Raw genomic sequence first — 22119 nt, forward strand, 5'->3', positions numbered from 1 at the left:
TATTGTCCAGTAGCTGTCAGTATGGAGCTCAGTGTTCAAGACATTGATGCTCCGATTGACTTTCGCATCAATTCTGAGTAAATACATCGACTACATCGTAGCAGACTCGAGCTATTTTTTATAAATATATATATTTTTTAACATGAAAATATGGTGAAGATATTAGATCTCTGCTGCCACTTGGGATGCTAGCTGCTGCTGTCTCAGTTATTTACAAGAATATGACATGACTGATTTGGATTTTTGGGCATCGACTTCCCTGCACATCAATCGTGGATGTAGTACTTCCTGTTTTTGATGTGCGATCACTTTGCACACTACTTGTGAACAGACCTAGCAGCTGAAGTTCTACATCATGTTAGTTTTAAACTCCACGGTCTTATTATAGGCTTCATTTTCCCAGGTGCGTAAGTCACATGTCGGATTGTGTCCTGTTTTTGTGATCACTCTCCCGGTGTCCACCAGGTGGCGATGAAGCACCCATCTGCAGTGACTGCTTGTAACCTGGACCTGGAGAACCTAATCACTGATTCGAACCGCAGCATTGCTACTCTGGCCATCACCACACTGCTGAAGACGGGCAGCGAGAGCAGTGTGGACCGGCTGATGAAACAGATCTCCTCCTTCGTTTCTGAGATCTCTGACGAGTTCAAGGTCGATAACTTGGGAAATCATAAACACATGTCAGTGTGTTATGTCTTAATGAGGTGTTTAATGTGTTTGGTGTGTGTGGGTTCCCCCCCCCTTTTTTTTTTTCTTCCTTCCCCCAGGTGGTGGTGGTCCAAGCTATCAGTGCCCTGTGCCAGAAGTATCCCAGGAAGCACAGTGTGATGATGAACTTCTTGTCTAACATGCTGAGAGATGATGTAAGTTACAGGGGATTATGGGTTGAGTAGTTTGTTACTCAATAGCGGTTCAGCATGCAAAAGTTTGTGCACCCTTTGTGTGTGTGTTACCAGTTCTGTGAAACTATGTATGGTAAAACATTTAGCCTATATGAAGAAATGTATTGTTTGGCTGTTGCAGAATAGTCACTTTTGAGTTTCAAAATTTTATGCCTTTTTTTTTTTTTTTGATGGTTAAATTGTAAAAGTTTATTATGGGGTTTGCAAACTTTTGCTTTAGCAGCCCTTGTGGTTCACTGGAAGTTTAAATATGCATAATGTGAGGCTTAATGAAACATTTCAGGATTTTTAAACCTGGGCTCTATTTTCCCATGTCTTCGGGTACAAATATTTCCTCGAAACAAAAATGATTGAAATTGGTCCAGTGTTGAGTTAAAACGTTGTAACTGGCAACTGCAAAACGGCTATACGAAGTAATTCTATGGGGAAAACATCTGTGTCGAAGTAAACCACTTGTTTTTGCCACGTACTATTGCAGTAAGTGTTTGTAGCCGATAATCAGAATCATGTTTATTGGCCAAGAATGTTTAGACACAAAAGGAATTTGGTTCTGGCATTTGGTGTATCTCTAGCGATACGGAAGGGGGAGGAGTGTGAATAAATCTGTGTAAGTTATGTATAAGAAAAATGTATATATGTAATGTACAATATAATATTCAATATACAAATACATAATATAAAATACCTATATTATACGCAGTATGTCTAAAATATCTATTATAGAATATCTATCTATAATAAACACTAATATACATAAAAATATCTATAATATACAGTGTACATTATAAATATCTATGCTATCAATATAAACAGTACACCATATACAGACAATATGCAGGATACTTACAGACAAGACACAATATACTAAAAATATACACGACAGTCAGGGTACGCAGAGTGCAGTGAGGTCGTGCAAACAGGAGTATAAAGGAGGCACAGTGGTATAATGGCGAGGATGGTTCAGGGCAGATATTTATGAAGTCTGATACTGATCATTGGGCAGGGGCTGTTTTCTGACTCAAATAAAGAGACGGCTATCAAATTGAAACGCCTCGGCCATATTGTCGTCATAATCCGCTAAGTATTCAGGCATTACTTTAGAAATAGACTTCATGAATGCTGTGTGACTTCTTTTGTAAATGTCAGAAAAGTAGATTAAAACGAGAGTTACTCTGGCTTCAGTGACTTTATTTTTGACAGAATACGTTTGTTTGTTTGTTGTGGCTCTTTGTGGTAGGTCATTTTCTGTTAAAGCTAAAAAAAAAAAAAAGTTATTTATTGGAGTACCAGAAGTCACTAAAACTAGTTTTAAATAATTTTTATAGGAACTAACATTGAACGAATCTGTTGAAGGAAGTGTCTTTACTTGCCTTCAATTCTGAAAGCTCCCCTTTGTGCACTAGTATAAAACACTCGTTCCAAAACAGCTAACTTGCACCACGAATAAAATAAGATGAATACAGTTCAGGTTGGTTGCTCGCTAGTTCACGTGTCTGTTTCTTGCAGGGTGGCTTTGAGTACAAGCGTGCGATCGTGGACTGCATCATCAGCATCATTGAGGAGAACCCTGAGAGTAAGGAGACGGGTCTGGCTCACCTGTGCGAGTTTATTGAAGACTGCGAGCACACGGTTCTGGCCACCAAGATCCTGCACCTGCTGGGGAAAGAGGGCCCTCGCACCCCCTCGCCGTCCAAATACATTCGCTTCATATTCAACCGCGTGGTGCTCGAGAGCGAGGCGGTCCGAGCAGGTGAGTCTTCCTCTGACTTGCAGCCTCAGAAAATAGGATGTTCATGATTTTATTTTTTTTTTAAACAAAATAAAGAAAATATAATTGGGTAAGCAGCTCAACCTGCTATCCATCATCAGTATAAGCTCATGGATTGACTGAGGGGCTGCGCGTGGCATGTTGAGATTTCAAGTTTTTTGAGCACAAATGAATTTAAAAGAAGGAAAATGATTAATTTGTGTTTAATTAGCAGTGACTTGTAAACGTTTGCGCTAAAAATGGCTTGCTGTAATCACAGGTATTTGGCCTACATTAAATAAGGAATAAAACACTTGGGGTGGTGCAGTTACAGTAAATTAATCAACAAGGTGAAGTTCCTGACGCCACAGTGAAGTTGATTATTTTCATATAAACAGCGCATCGCGGTGAAATTTAAATGTAGTGAGAAAGGAGCGTGCAGAGTTCAAAGGCTTATTTGTTATGTTGTGAATTAAACACTCGGGGTTGCTCTGTTACAGGAAAGTAATCAATTATTTTGGTGTGGTGTGATGACGCACGCAGGGTTACCGTGACCTTCCTGAAGTTGATTATTTTCCTGTAACGGAATGCCATGAATTTATTTTTTTTTTTATTTTTTTTTTTTCTTCTTCTTACACCACATCAATTTTTTTCAAGGAGAAAAAATTATTTATTTAACTCCTTAACAGTAACTCCTTATTAACCTCGCGTGCTCGGTCTTTATGGGAAAATATGAGACCGAGGTCTTGACAGTACGGACCGTGCTGTAAAGACAGAGCAAGCGAGGTTAATGAGTTTATTATACTTTTTTTTTTTTTTTTTTTTAAATGTCTAAGATTAAAATAGACCGTCATTATAATGAAGCGTGACACTGCTTTCAGTCAGGTCATGTTTGTAACGTAGTTGAGTCGCATGCAGAATAAACGGCTCACGGTTTCAAAACTCAATTTCTGTTAGCGGTTTCTGAACGCTCTTCGGTGCTCGTTTCTTGAATAACTCCGTGACTTGCTTGTCTTTTTGTGCTTCGGCTGTTTTTGATTTCCAATTCATCTTTTTATCGTTTTGTTTGGGGTTTTTTGCAACGTTGAAAGCTGGCGCCTTGGAAAGAAAGTCTGTAATCACCCACGAACATTACGGGAAAATACTGCCCGCCGAGTAACCAATCAGAGCGTACGATTTTATCAGAAGTAGCTCATGCCGTATAATAATCACATTTAGTATTATAGAACGTCCAGAACAAGTTATTGTTATCACTTAACTTGCAGCTCGGTGCTATAAGCAGTTGTTTTCTCATCAGCTTCTCTCTCTTTCTCCTCTTTTCCTCCTCTTTCAAAATTAATAAGTTAAATTGTCACACAGCTTGTCATTACTGAGAAACCACAAAAGGTAAAGTTCTCAGTCCTCGAGTTAGAAAATATTTTGACATTTTAAAGGTACCGCTTTACCTCTGAATGTTACAAAGCGCTGACGCTGGAGACTCCTTCCATAAAGGTTAAAATAATTCTCTCTTTTCTGCTGTAAAGCTGCTGTGAGCGCTCTGGCTAAGTTTGGAGCACAGAACGATGACCTGCTGCCCAGCGTGCTGGTCCTGATGCAGAGGTAATCCCTGCTGTGTGGTGTATAAGAACAGTATACACATCAGACCATTCCATTAGTTTTAATAATATAGGAGCCATCTTTGTTTATACAGATACAGTATAATGTCCATTATTAGCAGTACTTATAGCTGTATATGTGCAATTGCTGAGTTTGTTGTGTGTGTGTGTGTGTGTGGGGTGTAGGTGCATGATGGACAGTGATGATGAGGTGAGGGACAGAGCCACATTCTACATGAACGTCCTGCAGCAGAAACAAAAGGCTCTGAACGCTGCGTACATCTTTAATGGTATGATCCAGATCACTGCTAGAGACAATTCAGCCAAACCGTATAACACTGTGTAGATGTATAGTAATGAATGAATGAAAATAAAACATGAGACTTTTTTTTTTTTTTTTTTTATTTAAAACAAAAATGGTTTGTGTTTGTTCTCAGGTTTGTCTGTGTCCGTTCCTGGCCTGGAGAAATCACTCCATCAGTACACGCTGGAGCCGTCGGAGAAACCATTCGACATGAAGACGGTTCCTCTGGCTACTGCACCAATCACAGAGCAGAAGACAGGTGCGCTTCTGTTCCACCTCTAGACTGCTCATCTGTTCAGTTTCCAGCTCCTCTTTGTGTCTCAGTGAAAAATTCTACACACAATTACAATTTTTATTTATTTATTTTTTTGTAACTCCTGTCAGAAATCGCACCAGTGGCTACGAGTAAAGCTCCTGAAAAACTGGCACCTTCTCGCCAAGACATTTACCAAGGTAAGCAGACATGACACAATGATGCAGCACACGTTATCATTCTGATGAGCAAATTATAGATAATATAAATTCAGTCATTAGTCTTAAGAGTTCTTAGCAAATCAGACTTTAACTGTTCTGTCCAGTTAGATGTTCTTCACAGTTAACGTGGCTGGAATGTAAGATGAGCTGATTATGCACATTTAATACAGAATGTAAAATAAGAGTAATGAAGCGTTGCGTTTACATTTTGACAAAAAGTCAGAAAGATGCTGCAAGAGCAAGTAGTTTGAAAAGATGCGGTCGGGTGGCGTTTCGTTCCTCAGAGGAAGCATGTGATGGCCTTCGCTGTCCGTGGTTGGTAGTGGTCGTGTGATGGGGGAGAGCTGTCTGATGGGTGGGAATTGGATTGGCCGTGATTAAATTAGAGAATATCAGGGAGGCTGTGAGAGTCTCCTCTGCATTTTCTCTTGATGTAGTGTATAAATGTTGGGTCACTGTGTTATTAGAGTCGTTGCAGCAGGTCTTCTGGGAATGAAAGTCTGATCACGTGGATGTGTAATCTGTCTCTCTCTCTGTCCATCTCTCACTTGCTCTGTCTCTCTCTCTGTGTGTGTTTCTCTCTCTCTCTCTGTGTCTGTGGGTTTGTGTCTGTGGGTTTGTGTCTGTGGGTTTCTCTCTCTGTGGATTTGTGTGTGTGTGTCTCTCTCTCTCTTTGTGTGTCTGTCTGTGGGGTGGGTTTCTCTGGGTTTATTTTTCTCTCTCTCTCTCTCTCTCTCTCTCTCTCTCTCTCTCTCTCTCTCTCTCAGAGCAACTCTCCACCATTTCCGAGTTCCAGGGTCTCGGTCCTCTGTTCAAGTCCTCTGAGCCGGTGCAGCTGACGGAGGCGGAGACGGAATACGTGGTTCGCTGCATCAAACACACGTTCGCTGGTCACCTGGTGTTCCAGTTTGATTGCACCAACACGCTGAACGACCAGCTCCTGCAGCGCGTCCTGGTGCAGATGGAGCCGTCCGAGGCTTATGAAGTGGTGCATCACGTCCCGGCTCCCAGCCTGCCTTACAACCAGCCTGGTTCCTGCTACACACTCGTCCGCCTGCCAGATGACGACCCCACAGCAGGTGACCTTGCAGTCCAGTGATGTCATGATACCGCTGATTATCGATCCTAATCCGGCAGGAAATGCTGTTTGTAAGGAATTCACCTGATTATGGATGGGATGTCTTGTGAGAGTGTCCTACACTGCAGTCTTTGATGCTTCGGCTCGTAAGTCAGTTGTGTAACAAGTGCTCGTGAAATGGCTTGAGAGCTGTGATTTGAGTCCAGATGTGTTGATGTTTCCTGAGTCAGGGAAGGGGCGTGTCAAAGGGCTTGAGTGATTTTTCACAACATTCACGATATGCCAAACCTTGTAGAACACCCAGCAGTGGCTTAGAAAGCCAGCTATATAAGAGGCTACAAGTTTGAATAGAGCTCTTTTTCCAGCTATGTAGGATTCCTCATTGTGACTTGGCCATGCTTGGTATCCTAGAGAAGGGCGTGGCTTGTTTTGGCCCCATGCCATAACAACCTTTAATTAAGATCGTACATTGCATCAGTAATCCCCAGGAACTCTAAATCTCATCTGGTGATTAGTGGTGGTCTTTATGAAGTTCCATGTGCTGAATTTCTATCTATGGTTTCTGCCTCAGTGTCCTGTACGTTCAGCTGTACGATGAAATATCTGGTGCGTGACTGCGATCCAAACACCGGCGAGCCTGACGATGATGGTTACGATGACGAATACGTGGTACGTTAAGTTCACTGATCTCAGTGTTTTTATTTGTTTGACACCCATTTTATACGCATGTTTAAAGCTGTTCATATGTATGTGATCACCCATATCTATTCCTGCCATTCACACGCACTTCTTATTTTAGCTGGAGGATCTAGAAGTGACCGTAGCAGACCACATCCAGAAAGTCCTGAAGCCGAACTTCGGTGCGGCGTGGGAGGAGGTCGGAGCCGACTTCGAGAAGGAGGAGACGTTCGCTCTGGCTTCAGTCAGGACTCTGGAAGGTAACCTTGGGAGGGTGGGCGTGGCCACATTATTGGCTCGGTGGCCTGTTTTCTGAGGGAGGAGGAACGGCTGTGCTTTTTGTGCTAATATGAACATTCTAACCATAGCGGCACTCGTCCTAGCTTCTAACTAGCCTAAGCATGGTCTGTAGATTAGCTTTATCAACGCTACGTTCACACTGTAAGGCTTAATGCTCAATTCCGATTTTTTTTGTGAGGTCGTTCACATTAACAAATATATGCGACTTGTATGTGATCCTCAGTATGAACGAAAAGCGACCTAAAAGTGTTCCGCATGCGCATTGCAGGATACGACGACGTCACACGCAGTGAGCATGGCCAGTGTTTACGGAAGTAAAACCGCCCGGTTGCGGTATGACCCATCCAATCTAGCTTGAATAGCTGCATCCCCCCAAATGGAAATCAGCTCCCTAACCTCTGCGTCCTTCCATTGAGAAGATTCAGAACCTTCACAGCCCGAAGCGTCCCTCGCATTGATGTCATGCGCAGGGGCGCAGATACGTTTTTTGAACTGGGAGGGACAAAAAACTGGGGGGGACAAAGCTGCCAGCAAACCAACCCCGATATGCCTGTCAAACTTGTTGTTAGTAACCATAGCAACCAAGCTCGAGCTTGCAACCTGTGCAGTCTGCGCAGCTCAACCAACCGAATATCAGTCTTTGTTTTGTTTTATGTGAGTTGTTGCAACTATGTATACACTACTGTGCACCTCAATAAACCGAATGGTAATTAGTCTTTTGATTTTTCCGTGAGGTTTGCCTTATGCAAAGAAAGACAGCATAGACGTTTTTTCCTCCCTATAAGTGGGGGGGACCGAGCGAGGTGAATTTAAATCTGGGTGGGACGAGTCCCCCCCTCTATCTGTGCCCGTGGTCATGCGCCATGTTGTTGTAACTTTTTGTGAGAGACCCGCCGCCTACTTCAGCGCAGAATAGTGACGTTTGTGGCTTGTTGATGACGTGCAAGTCGGATGAATGCGACCTGGCGGTTCAGACTGAAGTCGCATATGAAAAGAGCGGATAGGAATCGGAATTAGGACCACGTATCCAAACGGCCTGGGTCGGATTTGAAAAAATCGGATCTGTATCGTTCATATTGTCAATAAAAGATCGGATACAGGTCACATATGGGCGAAAAGATCGGATTTGAGTCACTTCAGCCTGCAGTGTGAACGTAGCCTATGATGATGATCAGTATCTTGAAGTAAATCTCCTCATATTGGCTTGCTAATAAGACTAGTGTTCTGTCCTCCATGTTTGAGGACCTTGCTTTTCTGAAAATTTTAACTTGTAGTTGAGAAACCGCAACGCGTAACTTCCTCGTACTGTAAGTAATTTGATCAGAACTCGAATCCTTTGACAAATTACAGAGCAACAACGAAGCCGATTACACTGGCGTCATTACGTAGCCAGTTTGTTTTTCCAAAGTTGCATTTGCACCTAGAAAACTAATCACACCACTGAGAGCAGATTAATTTATTTCACACCCACTTTACTGTCTGATTCCACAGAGGCCGTCAACAACATCATCAGCTTCCTGGGCATGCAGCCGTGTGAACGTTCAGACAAGGTGCCCGAAAACAAGAACTCTCACGTCCTCTTCCTCGCCGGTAGGAACGGTTTCCAAAACTGACCTAAGGATGACCTTCAGAATTAAAACGTTCATTAATGTAGAGATGATGTGAAAGTTTAAATCCCTCACTTTTCGTGCAGGTGTGTTCCGGGGAGGTTATGACGTGCTGGTGCGTGCGCGCCTCGCCCTCGCTGATGGAGTTACCATGCAGGTGACGGTGCGAAGTGCAGACGAGAACGTTGTCGATGTCATTCTGGCCTCTGTGGGTTAAGAGAACGGGGTGAATCCTGGTGGTGATGTCACATGCCAATCCCAGTCGGTCCTTCATTCGAATTCACCTGTATGTTTGTATTCCTTGCACATCTCTCTCTGACTTTTTTTTTTTTTTCCAGTGATGCAAAAGTAATTGAGCGAATATTTTATTTACTTTAAGCTGAGGGCACATTTAGCTTCATTTCTGTTTATGGGCAATATTTGTTAAATCCAGAGTGTCTTTTCCAGTGATGAATAAACAAGAAACAAACATGGCTGCACATTTTGTTGTTTATTAATTACAAGTACAGTCAAACCTCGGGTCACGAGCACCATTAACGAACAAACTGGTGGCATCAGTTGTACTCAAGGTGGCACGCTGTGAACATTGCTCGTCATTGCGTTGTGTTGATGATACGATTTCTTTTTTGCATTAAATTAACCCTGGTTACAGCGCCCAAGAAAGTGAAAAGTGTTAGTTGCTGGCACACGTGGATGGAGGAGGAGGAGCACTATCAACCACAAAGGTAAAGTGTGCTGTACAATTGTTTTATTTTAGTATTACTGTAATTTTTCCACACAAACCCATAAGTTACCAAAAAAACCTGTTTCTTGGGCTGGTGAACGGATTCATTGGATTTACATTAATTTCAATGGGGAAAATTAATTTGGTTTGCGAACGGAGTCAAAAAACGAATCAAGTTCGTAACCCGAGGTACCACTGTACCTCACCAAGTTGTGTACATTTTAAGCTGGTGTGATTCAGGAGTTTTTTAAAAATGGCATGATTGCTTGTTATTAAACATAACGTGTGGCTTAAGTCACTGTGAAATGGTTCTCAGCCCTGCCCTGCCCTGGAGGACCCTCTGTCGTGTACATTCAAAACCCCTCCCCCTTTTCTCTAGCACACCCATTACAACTGAGGAAGCCTAAAGGCTCTCCAGGACCAGGGTTGGGAACCTTTCCAAGTTTTAACCTCTACCAGTCCGTGATCAGCGCCTCAGAGACCTCGTTTCCCAGTGTACAGGATGCAAAGCCACTTTACCTACATGCACTGTCAGGCCATTGTGCTTAAATTCAACATTAACCCAGTTTCCACTCACCAGTTCAAAGTGCTACCATGAAGACCAGCCCTTGTGTGCGACGTAGCAAAGATGTGCATCGCAGTATCCGGAGCTGGCTTATAAAACTATCGAGACACACCATGACATTCAAGGAAAAATATCAGCATAGGAACAGGTTTAGTTTGTTGAGCTGACGGTGTCATACAGTGACCTCCCCCATTTCTGTCTTTTGTAGTTTTTATAATCTGAAACATCACTTTTAGTTTAGTCACCATAAGGCTCTCAAATGTACATCTTTCATCATAAGATTTTTCCAGCCAGCTACAGTCAGTGCAGTTATTTTTGGACTGGGCCTAGTGTTCAGCATCAATATTAAAGCACAGAAACATTTTTAAACCTGCAAATCAATAATCCCAAAAAGAAATCTGTAATTTATCTAAGCAAGCATTTCTTAGTCCTCGTTCTTCATAGCTCATCCTAATCCTGTATTATTATAATAATGACTCTCTTCAGCAGTGTGCCATTCAGAAAGAGTTGAAGAAGTTCAGGTACGCGTTTGCGAAGCCCGTGGGATCCTCGAGCTGTGGGTAATGGCTGACGTGCTCATCCAGGACCATTATAGTCGACCTTGGAACCAGTTTGCTGCAGGGGAAAACGGCTTTTAAAAACAACGTAGTCACCTGAACAATGTACTACTTATTATGTAAGAAATAAAACCGTGCTGTGCTGCTGTAGAAAAATAATCAACAACGGGGTGGTGTGATAAAGCTGGGTTCCTGCTGGTGTAACAGCACATTCTGAAGTGATTTGGGTTTTTTTTCCCCCCTTGTAGCATCACAGCAATATGCTGATGAACATATTTAAGCTTTTATAGCTACACCATGTTAATAAGACAAAAAAGAAACCATGAAGCGTAAATTCCTCTGTCCTGAAAGTGTCAGAACAAGTTACATCTTTACCTCTGACAGTACTGACACTGGAGACTCCTTCCAGACAAACATAATTAGACTTTTTTTTTTTTAATCTGTGTATGTAGAGCGTCAGCTGTTACTATAGAAACACTAACGTATCAGAACAAGCACATTAATATAACCCTGCGATTGTGAAAACACCTTCTGACCAATCAGACTTGAGAAGTCAACAGCACTGTGGTATAAATTTGAAATGAATCTGGAGTTAAGTTGAATTTTGTGCCTTTGTGGAATGATTGTTTACTTACTGGTAGAGATGGATAAACTGGGGGTATGGATTCACCGGATCGAGCGGGCCATAGATCATATGCACTGAAAGAGGTACAAAACGGTACAAAATCAACTACTGAACACAAAGGAGACAACTATGGATGAAGGACGTTTTCTTTCTTGAATAAAAAAAAAAGGTCTGGTGACACTGAGAGAAATGCAGTTCCTCCTAAACTCACTGCAATTTATTTATTTTTAAAACTGAAAATCTCATAATGCAGCCGATCCTTCAGGGTTGGTGCAAAACAGGTGTTTGTTACTCCACATTGAATTTGTTTCGCAAATTGAGTAAACCTCCTGCGTCATTTAACTTCATTTGTTTGTATTTGTCAGTATTAACACTGCACGTTACATACAACAAATAACACACACACTTAAGCTCATCTGTTTATGAACTGTTACCTAAACCCACGCTGCTGTTCCACTCATAAGAGAGCGTTTTTAAAGCCCAAGCCAGTAGTTAATAAAAAGTCTCAATTCTATTAATATTGTATTCCTCATGTGACACAGTATTGCGTGTTTAGCAAGAAATAACAAGGATCATCTCATTTTGGAAATCAAGAGTGTGATTATCTGAATATAAACATTTTATTCTGTCCACATTCATTAGATATGAGCACTCGCGCGCTCTGATTGGCTACTCTACTACTAAGCTATCAGCTCGTATACCGTGAGTAGAGAAAAACAAAAATGGCAGAGCGTGTTGCTGAAGCAACCAAGGATAAAATAAAAGCTCCTCAAAAACAACCCCCCCTCCAAAAAAAAGCAATAACATATGGAATGAAAGTATTTGATGGTAAGAACGCATCTTTTTTTATTTTTCAAGAATTATCACATTTTTCACAAATTGCTCCTGTCATTTTGCCGGTTTGATTACATTCTAAGCGGAAATGATTTTGTTGGACGTTTTGTATGAAGTTTTTATTTATTGAATTTGCAAAACATTAAAATAAATGTTCCATTTCTCAAAATCCAGTGAATGTGGATAGAATAAAAAAAAAAAGTTATTCCACTCAATCTCGTCGTACATGGATTATAGCGCCATCAGCTCATGTACGACTCGATTTCGTGGAATAACTGTTCAATGTAAGAACAATGTGACTAACTTCGAGATATGGATATATGCAGTAGAGAGAAGCGGAATGAAAGTCAGTCGGAGCAAGACGGAGTACATGTGCGTGGAGGACAGTGGAATGGTACCGCTACAAGGAATAGAGGTGGTCAAAGCAGAGGCGTTCAAATATCTGGGGTCAACTGGACAAAGTAATGGCGAGTGAAGAAGAGAAGTGAAGAAGAGAGTGCAGGCAGGTTGGAATGGATAGAGGAGAGGAAAATGTCAGGAGTGATTTGGGACAGAAGGGTACCAGCAAGAGTGAAAGGGAAAGTGTACAAGACAGTAGTAAGAGCAGCGATGTTGTCTGGTTTGGAGACAAAAAGACAGGAGGCTGAACTGGAGGGAGCAGAGCTGAAGATATTGAGGTGTTCATTGGGAGTGACAAAGTTGGACAGGATTAGAAATGAGTAGATTAAAAAGGGACAGGACATGACGTAGGACGGCTTGGAGACAAAGTGAGAGAGAGAGACAAGATTGAGATGGTTTGGACACGTACAGAGGAGAGATCCGGGGTATAGTATACTGGGAAAAGAATGCTGGAGATGGAGTTGAGAGGTGAAAGGAAAAGAGGAAGAGCAAAGATGAGATTTATGGATGTGGTGGAGGACATGAGGACGGTTGGTGCGACAGAAGTCGTTAAGGAGGGACGTTCTCTGCTGTGGTGACCCCTAATGGGAACAGGTGAAAGAAGATAAGAACAACGTGATTATTACATCTTCACCCGTCTTCCTATTGTACTTTAACACACAAACCGTTATAGAAAATAAAAGCTTTCATTGAACCAAATGCTTAAATCAACTTCCTCTTATCAGACCTTTAGTGCAGCAGTGTGGGAACTAAAAACTCCTGCTACATTTCTAAAACGAGACTTTCTTCAGTCAAGTTTGTTGATAAATTCAGTTTAGAAAGCATGCTCACAGCACAGCTGACTCGCATCCAACCCCTCCGATAAAACTCCATCAAGCTGAGCACCACGAAGCGACGACGGCTATTTTACAAAAAGTCCAAACAATCATTACAGCTTGTAGGAGGTCCGGTGCCAAAGCAGTGTATGGAATCCCTGCTCTAACTGGGTTTTCAGGAAAACCATGCTGGTTTTGTTTATTATCTTCCACCAGCCACGCCCCTTTCTGTCTCATGGAACAAAGCGTCTTTCACAAGGAACCTGTTTTTCTGTTGTTCTTCGTGCAAGCTCTGGATTTTTCAGTGTATAAAAAATAATATCAGATGATCAGCCTGCAAGCTCAAAGTTCTCCTTTTATCTGCATGCTGCACCTTGACAGCGTGGCATTGCAACTTTCATAATCTCGAAGAGAAAAAAAAAATGTAGTCCATGGAAAAATAAAAACTCAAACAAATCTATGACTTTAGTCTTCATGATTCGTGCAAAACCATGAATGTGCTCACTTTTGCACGTGCTCTGAAGGGTTGATCAGACTCGTTCAGTTCTGATGTATGGGGGATGTTTAGTGCAGCAGAAATGATCAAAAAGTCAAAGCAACAGTATCTGCCACTTAGTCGAAGACTAATTTGGACACTTGGTGTCTTGGTCAGGGGCGTCACGGTGGTGCAGTGGTGATCAGTCACTTCATAGCAAGAAGGTTCCACGTTCTAACCTCACCTCCTTTCTGTGTGGGGTTTGCATGTCCAAGAACTACTTAAGGAGCCGACTGGCTTCATCTGCGCTTTATCTGCGCCTCACACACAGGAGCTGCGTCTCACGTCACGTGAGGCACAGATGAAGCCAGTCGGCTCCTTGAAAGGTTTTCAGTGGATTAAACTTCTTAACCTAAATAAGTCGTTACAGTGAGTGTTCTCTGCCTCGACAGGACAGCAGTGTGACTAAACACCGGCGCTACACACAGCATTCCCACAGCTAAGGGAAAGGATTAAAGTAATCAAATACATCACGTATAATAAAACCACTTCTTATCTCAGGTGTGTCGTTCTGTACCTGTGTTGTGTATTTCTGCTTCCTGATTGTACACATTTATTTCTCGGCACACATATTCAGACCAGACCACCGTTCTGCAAGGCTTATTTGATTGTTTTTTTGTGTTTATGTAAAAAGTGCGTAAATGCCCGACCTTAAATGGCAAACACTTTCCTTAAAGCTGACAGACCGGCATTTTTAGCCATCTCGGCTTATTTCAGGTTGCCAGTACCCTCGGTTTGTTTTATAAAAACTTATGAAAAATATCTATTCAAAAAAGTGTAAATAGGAGGTGATAAAGAGATTGTTGTTGCACACTCACATGGGGTTAGTGTCGAGGTGAGGGCTCCAACCCACCTCTCTCTGTGCTTCAGTCTCTGATTGATGTACTGCAGGACGCTATGGGAGACACACAGGGGAGCAATGAATGTTATGTTGTTCTGGAAAGATCCACAGCCTTCTGAACTTTCTGACTTAATTCTAGGTTTCTAACTTTGTAATTAAAAAAAAAAATCAGCCACACAATCATTTTATAAGTAGCTATACCACAGCGCTGCTGAATCCTAGATTCTGATTAGTTGGATGTTGTTCACTAGTTTCCTAAAACAGCAGCTCTGACAGTATTGAAATCTGCAAATCACAGGGTTTTAATGATATTCTTGCCCTCTCTCTTTATAGTAACAGCATACACAGGGACAGGAAGATACATACAGCATACAGCTGCTTGACCCCCCCCGTCGGCCACCAACCGGGGTGGTGACTAAGGCGGTACTGCCACCCCTGGTGCCACCAACAGCATAACGCCATCAGGGAGTGTCTTAATAAAGCCATCGGCTTGACTTTGTTCTTCATTCTTTTGACCATATCCAGCTTGAAGACTTTTCTGCTGCTCTTCGAAGTCCCTTAGCTTTTATGGCATGAGAACCCAGACCAAGTTGGGACAGGAAAGAGGTCATGGAACACCTGGGGAAACCATGACAGCCAACTTCAACCAGCCAAACAGAGCACAACCAGCCATTATCTTCACACACCATACGAAGGTGTTCATACCATGTCTTCTTTCATTCAAAGACCTCTTCCATATGGTCTATCCAAAGAACGGTCAACTTGATCATGACAATGAATCTGACCACACAAGTTGGCCTAGTGGTTAGTGTTTTTGCCTCTCGACTGGGAGATGGCGATTTCTACTCGCGGTCGGGTCATACCAAAGACCATCATAAAAATGGTTCCTACTGCTATCTGGCAAGCTACGTTGCAATACAGATGCAAGTCGGGAGTCAAACTCTCGCAGTTACCAGAGGACCCGCCCCCCCACTGCAACCCAAGCTATGTAAGAGGCGAGAGGCCGAGGGCTACTGAAATGGAGATCGGCACCGCCCAACACACCTCAGAAGACTGCCTGGGAAGACCAGGTCCTGGCACAGGAGGGACATTTTTTTTTGTGGGGAGGGCACAATACAGTACCATGATCATCATCTTAATGTCGTCAAGTAAGACTTGAATTCCTGATCACTCATTCACCTTGGCAGACTTTAGTTGCTTCTTGAGGTTCCTTTGTTGCGCTCTTAACCATCCTCTCTGTACGTTCCATCTGTTCGGCTTCTTTGTCTTGCTCTACATAATTCAAGACTAAAACTACAATAAACATTAAAAACATGAAACTTTCCCTAACTAGGTGTTTATGGAAGGAGTCTCCAGTGTCAGCGCTTTAAGAGGTAAAGCCGGAGCATTTCTGACATCCTCAGGATAGAGGAGTTGACGCTGTGTGGGTTTCTGGTAGCATGATGAGCTGCTTTCTTTTTTGTCTTATTAAATTCAAGAGAGATTAAAAAATAAAACCCACAAGGCTGGTTACAGGTGCCGGGGCATAAAAAAAGGTTCCACAACATTAAATGGAACTAAAAACATTCTTTAATAAATGTAAAACTGTCGAGTTGGCAGAGTGCTGTGGTATAAGAGGAACAAAACACTTCGGCACATGCTGTCTGAGGAAAATCATCAGCTTTACTAACTCCGCTTTATCACATTACGCTGCCGATGATTGGACTGCATCATGAGAATCACTGCAGCCTTCACAAAACTTCACAGTAAGCGGATCATCACCTGTCCATCACCAGGTTCCCATCGTTAAAGCGGATTCCTGTCCACATGTCCCAGAGCTCGGCTTCACTCGGCTGTGTGTACGGACCAAAGACTTCTCCAATCCTGCCAAACGCAGAGACGCACTTACTGATGATATACAGTTCTGTGCAAAAGTCTCAGTCACATGTAAAGAAATGCTGTCAACCAAAAATGCCTTAAAAAATAATGAAATGTTTCAACATTAAGAAAAAATAAAAATACTATAATCAGTGAGCCATAATAAATGAAACAAAGTCAGTATTTGGTGTGAAACGACCCTTTGCTAATAAATTATCTCATCTCATTATCTGTAGCTGCTTTATCCTGTTCTATAGGGTCGCGGGCGAGCTGGATCCTATCCCAGCTGACTACGGGCGAAAGGCGGGGTACACCCTGGACAAGTCGCCAGGTCATCACAGGGCTGACACATAGACACAGACAACCATTCACACTCACATTCACACCTACGCTCAATTTAGAGTCACCAGTTAACCTAACCTGCATGTCTTTGGACTGTGGGGGAAACCGGAGCACCCGGAGGAAACCCACGTGGACAACATGTAAACTCTGCACAGAAAGGCCCTCGCTGGCCATGAGGCTCGAACCCGGACCTTCTTGCTGTGAGGCGACAGCGCTAACCACTACACCACTGTGACGCCTCCTAATAAATTATATTATATATAATATATATATAGTAGTCTGAGGTCCAGTGAGGTCAGTTTTATGTGGAAATGATGTGTAGGTTTTCCTGAGCATCTTACAGAACCAGCCACAGTTCTTCTGGACACTTTGACTGTCACACTCACTTCTTCATTTTACACCAAAACCCAGCAGCCTTCATTATGCTTTCTTTTTTCATCTGAAAAGTGATCGCTTATGGAATACGCTGCTCAGATATGAACTTTTTTTTCTGTTACATTTAATTTTGTGCTCGAAAACAAACATTTGAACTCTAAAATGTTTCTGTATTGAATTGATAACGTAAAAGCCATAAAATAAAAAAATCATTAACAAAAAGTTTGCATGTTTAAAAAAAAAAATGAGGCACCTAAGCCTTTTGCACAGTCCTGTAGATCAAACGGCATTAAAACTCCTGGTGTGTATTCAGAAACGTTTTCTATTCCACCCACCCTTTAGAGAAGATGTAGAAGTTTATAAGTCGGGTAAGCAGAGGGGAGATGAACCCAGAATCCTTCAGGACCTGCAAAGATCAATAAAGTGGATAAAAGACTTATTCTATTCATTAACAAAATAATAATCAGGAAACGATGCTGTGAATTTGGACTCGCCTTTTGAAGAAACCTCGGGTAATGCGTCTCAGGGAATATACCTGGAATAAATCATGTGGAATGAACATCATGACACCACAACGCTGTTGAGCTCCGGATTCTGATTGGTCAGGTGTTGATTAAATTTGTATAACAGCAGTAATGAGTTTATATAAATATGATTGTTCTAATAGGATCATTGTCGTTTCTATAACAACAGTTCAATTAAAAGGACTTGTATGGTAGGTGCTTGACATAATGTAAAGTAATGAGAGTAATAAACTGATTACACGGGCTGTTTCACAATCGGGAAACTTTTCAGGTCCACAATAGTTCAAAAATCAAACCTCCAGATGTTTGTGTTTCTTCGCTACCAAAAATTCCCTTGTGAGACGGAAATGAACTGAGCAGAGTTTCAGAGCTACAGGTGGTATACTGGGCGTGGCACCGTGCTGAGAGGACGGCAGTGTATTTCTAAACCTGACCCACCTTTCTGATAGTCCACAAGAGGAAGAGATACTGTACAAAGTGAAAAACTGTAGAAATGTTTATGATGTAAATTTTGAAGTCCTGTGCAGCCATGTTTGGACATGTAACAGCAACTGAAGTGGGGACGATCCTTGTGGTTTTCCAGAGAGGACACTTTTTGTCCCACGCATTTCAACCACACGTGAAGCTCCGCTGCAAATCAAAAGTGTCTCACATCTGTTTCGAGTCCTGTTTTTACTGAGCAGCAACAGAGTCTTCTGCTTCAAAAGAGACAAACATTTTCTTCCAACATCATTCACAACCTCATCATACGGCGAGTGATTTCCAGAGAGGACGTTCTTGATGGACGAAGGATCCTGTCAGAGGCACTTAGTTTACAAAAACTTCAATATCTTTCTCTGGTGAATGAAAGTACTGAATACGTCCCAAAGTAAAACAGAGTTCGTGCGACAAAATGCAATTGTGAATTTAACCAGTAAACGTGTCTAAGTGTAATAATTAAAGTAGAATTAAATGAAATGACCACAAGGTCAAAACTGAGCCTGCGTTTGACTCTTAAACGTATTTATAAGAGATCTTCGTGCTGTAGGCGGGACTGGAGGTGCGTCCCTGTACAATAAGGTAGAAGAAACTCCAGCGTTTATCTAAATATACTGGACCGAGTTAGTTGGTGTTATTCAAAAAGACAACCATGATTGTGAGACAGCCCGCCCCGCGGTGAGGGAAACGTACCTCCGTTTGAAAGGCAGAGGCTGTTTATGGTCACGTGCCCAGTTCGATTGTTGTCACTCCTGTGTGTTAAAACTACAAGTCAGATTACTAAAGACCACATGGACAAACACACCAGTCGCCCATCAGCCTCTTCAGTGGCTCTTAAAGATCTGGAACAGTCACTCTGATAACCCACAGCCTGATAGATTAACTTTTACACACTGAGAGATGTCGGTTATCCAAAGTGTCCAAAACACCGAATGATCAGAAACACGTTTAAGAGAAATGTTGTTGTTTCTTTCAAAAGCTATAGACTGTAGAAATGCACATGATTAACAAGCCTTACAAAAAGCTAAAATTTTTTACTTGACTCATACGGGTTATAATAGAGATCTTGCAGTCACGTGACCGGAAAGTTAACAGCCGCCATCTTGTCGGTAAAAAACACAGCTGAATACTGCTGCACTCGTGTACAGAATGGATCAATTTCAACCGACGGACTACACGGCTCATTTTTCTAATGAACAGATAACTAGATATATGTCTAAAATAAATGACCTACAGATTAGTGACCCTTATCGATTACTGGACGTAGTTTTCACGACCGTGTCAGTGGATATTGAACTGCCAGAGGTGGAATACCCAGATGTGTATAATTAACTTTCCCTCGCTGTTCAGTGGTGAAGCACTGCGTGCTTATAAATCTCTGGACAGTTATCTTTACAGAAATTCAGGATTTGTCAGCGACTCAGATGTGGCATCTTGTAAACAAGAAAAAAATCCTCATTGGACGGGTAAGTCACTTAAGTATTACTAGTACTGATACTAGATATATCAGTAGTATCTAGTATAGCACTGACCAGCCGATTATAGAATAGAATAAGGTAATTCCAGCTGTAATTCCAAATCGTCCGTCTTGTTTACCATGGATCTGGCGTTGGAGAGGTAGAGGCTTGGCAGTGGAGGTTTGAGTGGCTGTTTTCTGAGCTTAGTCAACAGGCCGGCTCTGCCTGCAGCCTTGCTTTTGCTTCTGCTCCCGGCGCCGCCTCCTTCGTCTGCCAGACCCGATAACAATCCACGGAGACCCCGCTGGTCTCGCTATCTCGTCCGGAATGTTGTGCATGCGATGGAAATCGCTACAAACCGTCATTTTCTGCTGGAAACCAATGTCCAGTAAGTCCATACAGTTGTAGTGGATATGGATATTGTAGTCTGATACAGACGAACAACATGCAAAAATACACATAAAAAACGTGCACAGGTAGGGAGAGCTTGTAGCCGCAACCGTTGTAGTAGAATTGTATATAGTAGGGTTTTCCAGAAGAAAAGGTAGAAGTAGAACCAGAAGTAGAAGGCGGAAATATGGCGTTTGACCGACAAGATGGCGTCTGTTACAATCTGGATCGGCTGTGATGTCACATGCAAGATCTCCATAGGAATCAGGAGGTGAGAGCCCCCACTTTTTACTCCACCCCTGCTTCTTAACCCCACCCCCCACTTCTTAACCCCAACTCCTTACTCCCCCCTTCTTACTCCTCCCTCCACTTCTTACTCCACCCCCCACTTACCATCCCCCCCCCCACCAACACCCCCCCTTACTCCATCCCCCCATTACTTTTCAGCTTTTGAAGATTTTTGTGGCTGGAAACCAGTGAAACAATCTGGCAACCATGGGTACAGGTTATAGTGCTGTAGCTCAGTTGTGTTCCCGCTCAGTTTACCTTCTGCACACAACCTCAGTTCAGTAATTAGGTCAAACAAACTAATTTGGAGTGCAGTTTTCAGAATTCTTCATATTTGCTTTAATATGAGTAAGTAAGTGATGGAAGAAGACGTCGGTTGACCTGTAGAGGAGCTCGAGTGCGACAGTGTCTCCATAGTCATGTGACAGCAGGTTGATCTTCTGCTCAGCGAGGCCCAGGTGTGAGATTAAAGCCTCCACGACTCCAGCCTGCTCGAACACCGAATACCGGTGCAGCCTCTGAAACGCACAAACAAGCTGAATGTCCTTTCAAACCTTTCAGGATTTTTAATCAAATTTCCAAAAATAATTCACAAAGGAAACGACTTTTTATTTCCCTCAACTACAGTCATGCGAAAATTCTAAAGATGAGAAATGTGAGAGTGGGACAGGAATTGCAGAGAAATGGAGAGATTTAATGTCTGGTGTTCGTTCATTTTCAGCAACCAAAGTAGTCAAGGTCACAGTGAAAAACATTACACCTTTGACATTTTAAATAATAATAATAATAATAAATTCCATCACTGCTTTTTGCATCCTGTATTTATCCACAGACCAACATTTCCATCTCACTTCCACCCGTTTGCTGTATTTATGATGAACTTGATTTCAACTTGAACACAAACATCACAGTGATTATACAGCATAAAAAAAGACCATGGCTTGATTATAAAATCATTAGTGAACAGGAACGTTAGTGATGATCACGTGGAGCTTACAGGTTTGTCAGAGAAGCCGAAGCCGAGGAAGTCAAGTGCGATGACTCTGTTAAACCGCTGACTCAGAGGCTCCCAGATCTACAAAACAACAGGTGATGGATGACACTGACCTGCACAGGAGTTACAGAATGAGTGAAACTGCAGCCTAATTAACACACACACACACACACACACACACACACACACACACACTTTTTCGACACAGCACTAAAAACTACACAGTGTGTACTCGATCAGTGTCTCTCGACCACTGGGCCACGAAGCACCATCTAGTGGGCCACACATTTCTTTTCAAGTGGAAGCTAATTTTTAGTAGGATATAACTGCTGGGTTGCATCCGACGTCACATCCACCTCATTAGATACATAATTCATGAAGTGGTGGTCAGCTGAGCTCACTGTTCACAAAGCATTACTATCGCTGGGACTCCTCACTAGTCGTTAAAATGCCTTACACTTGTACTGTTTTGCGCTGTTCGACTCAAACAAACCGTGAAACGAACTAAAATTTCTTCGAGGTTCCCCATGAAGTGATAAAAGGTGAAAGATCAAAGGATTTTACCACAAAAACGACGAGAAAGGTGGCTCTTGAACCTTTCGCTGCGATGGAAGGGAGCCGAGTCGAAGAACTCTCGAGTTTGCAGTGATCGCTTTGTGAAAGGTTTGCAAATTCCTCTGATTTATTTTGTTTGGATTCACAAATCACTTTTCTCACCATTTTCTGTTATTTCAGGAAGTTTTGAACTTCAGGAGATGCTTCAGTCCTCAGATGTGTTTTTGTTTCCTGTTTGATCGTGTTTGCCGTGTTGTAAACTAACGCATATATAATA

General features: G+C 42.3%; 2 protein-coding genes across 3 annotated transcripts in view; one reads left to right on the plus strand and one right to left on the minus strand.

Annotated features, from left to right (window-relative positions):
• copg2 (COPI coat complex subunit gamma 2) overlaps positions 1-9161 on the plus strand; it is a 22817-nt gene extending 13656 nt beyond the window's left edge. Inside the window, exons 12-23 of the mRNA XM_060903453.1 lie at positions 466-654; positions 771-866; positions 2412-2655; positions 4176-4251; positions 4434-4537; positions 4685-4810; positions 4936-5004; positions 5793-6104; positions 6675-6772; positions 6903-7041; positions 8573-8671; positions 8775-9161. Of these exons, the coding sequence (XP_060759436.1) occupies positions 466-654; positions 771-866; positions 2412-2655; positions 4176-4251; positions 4434-4537; positions 4685-4810; positions 4936-5004; positions 5793-6104; positions 6675-6772; positions 6903-7041; positions 8573-8671; positions 8775-8905 (1683 nt within the window). The 3' untranslated portion in view covers positions 8906-9161. The remainder of the gene's footprint in view (positions 1-465; positions 655-770; positions 867-2411; positions 2656-4175; positions 4252-4433; positions 4538-4684; positions 4811-4935; positions 5005-5792; positions 6105-6674; positions 6773-6902; positions 7042-8572; positions 8672-8774) is intronic.
• Positions 5733-22119, minus strand: part of mest (mesoderm specific transcript) — a 22387-nt gene continuing 6000 nt past the window's right edge. For both annotated transcript variants that reach the window (XM_060903455.1, XM_060903454.1), the window contains exons 4-12: positions 21291-21368; positions 20675-20811; positions 18852-18910; positions 17652-17692; positions 17493-17563; positions 16345-16446; positions 14561-14637; positions 11170-11233; positions 5733-10592 (exon numbers count right to left, since the gene is read on the minus strand). In XM_060903455.1, coding sequence (XP_060759438.1) covers positions 10475-10592; positions 11170-11233; positions 14561-14637; positions 16345-16446; positions 17493-17563; positions 17652-17692; positions 18852-18910; positions 20675-20811; positions 21291-21368 — 747 coding nt within the window. In that variant the 3' untranslated portion in view covers positions 5733-10474. The remainder of the gene's footprint in view (positions 10593-11169; positions 11234-14560; positions 14638-16344; positions 16447-17492; positions 17564-17651; positions 17693-18851; positions 18911-20674; positions 20812-21290; positions 21369-22119) is intronic.

Source organism: Neoarius graeffei, chromosome 21 (assembly GCF_027579695.1).
Source record: "Neoarius graeffei isolate fNeoGra1 chromosome 21, fNeoGra1.pri, whole genome shotgun sequence".
Lineage (NCBI taxonomy): Eukaryota > Metazoa > Chordata > Actinopteri > Siluriformes > Ariidae > Neoarius > Neoarius graeffei.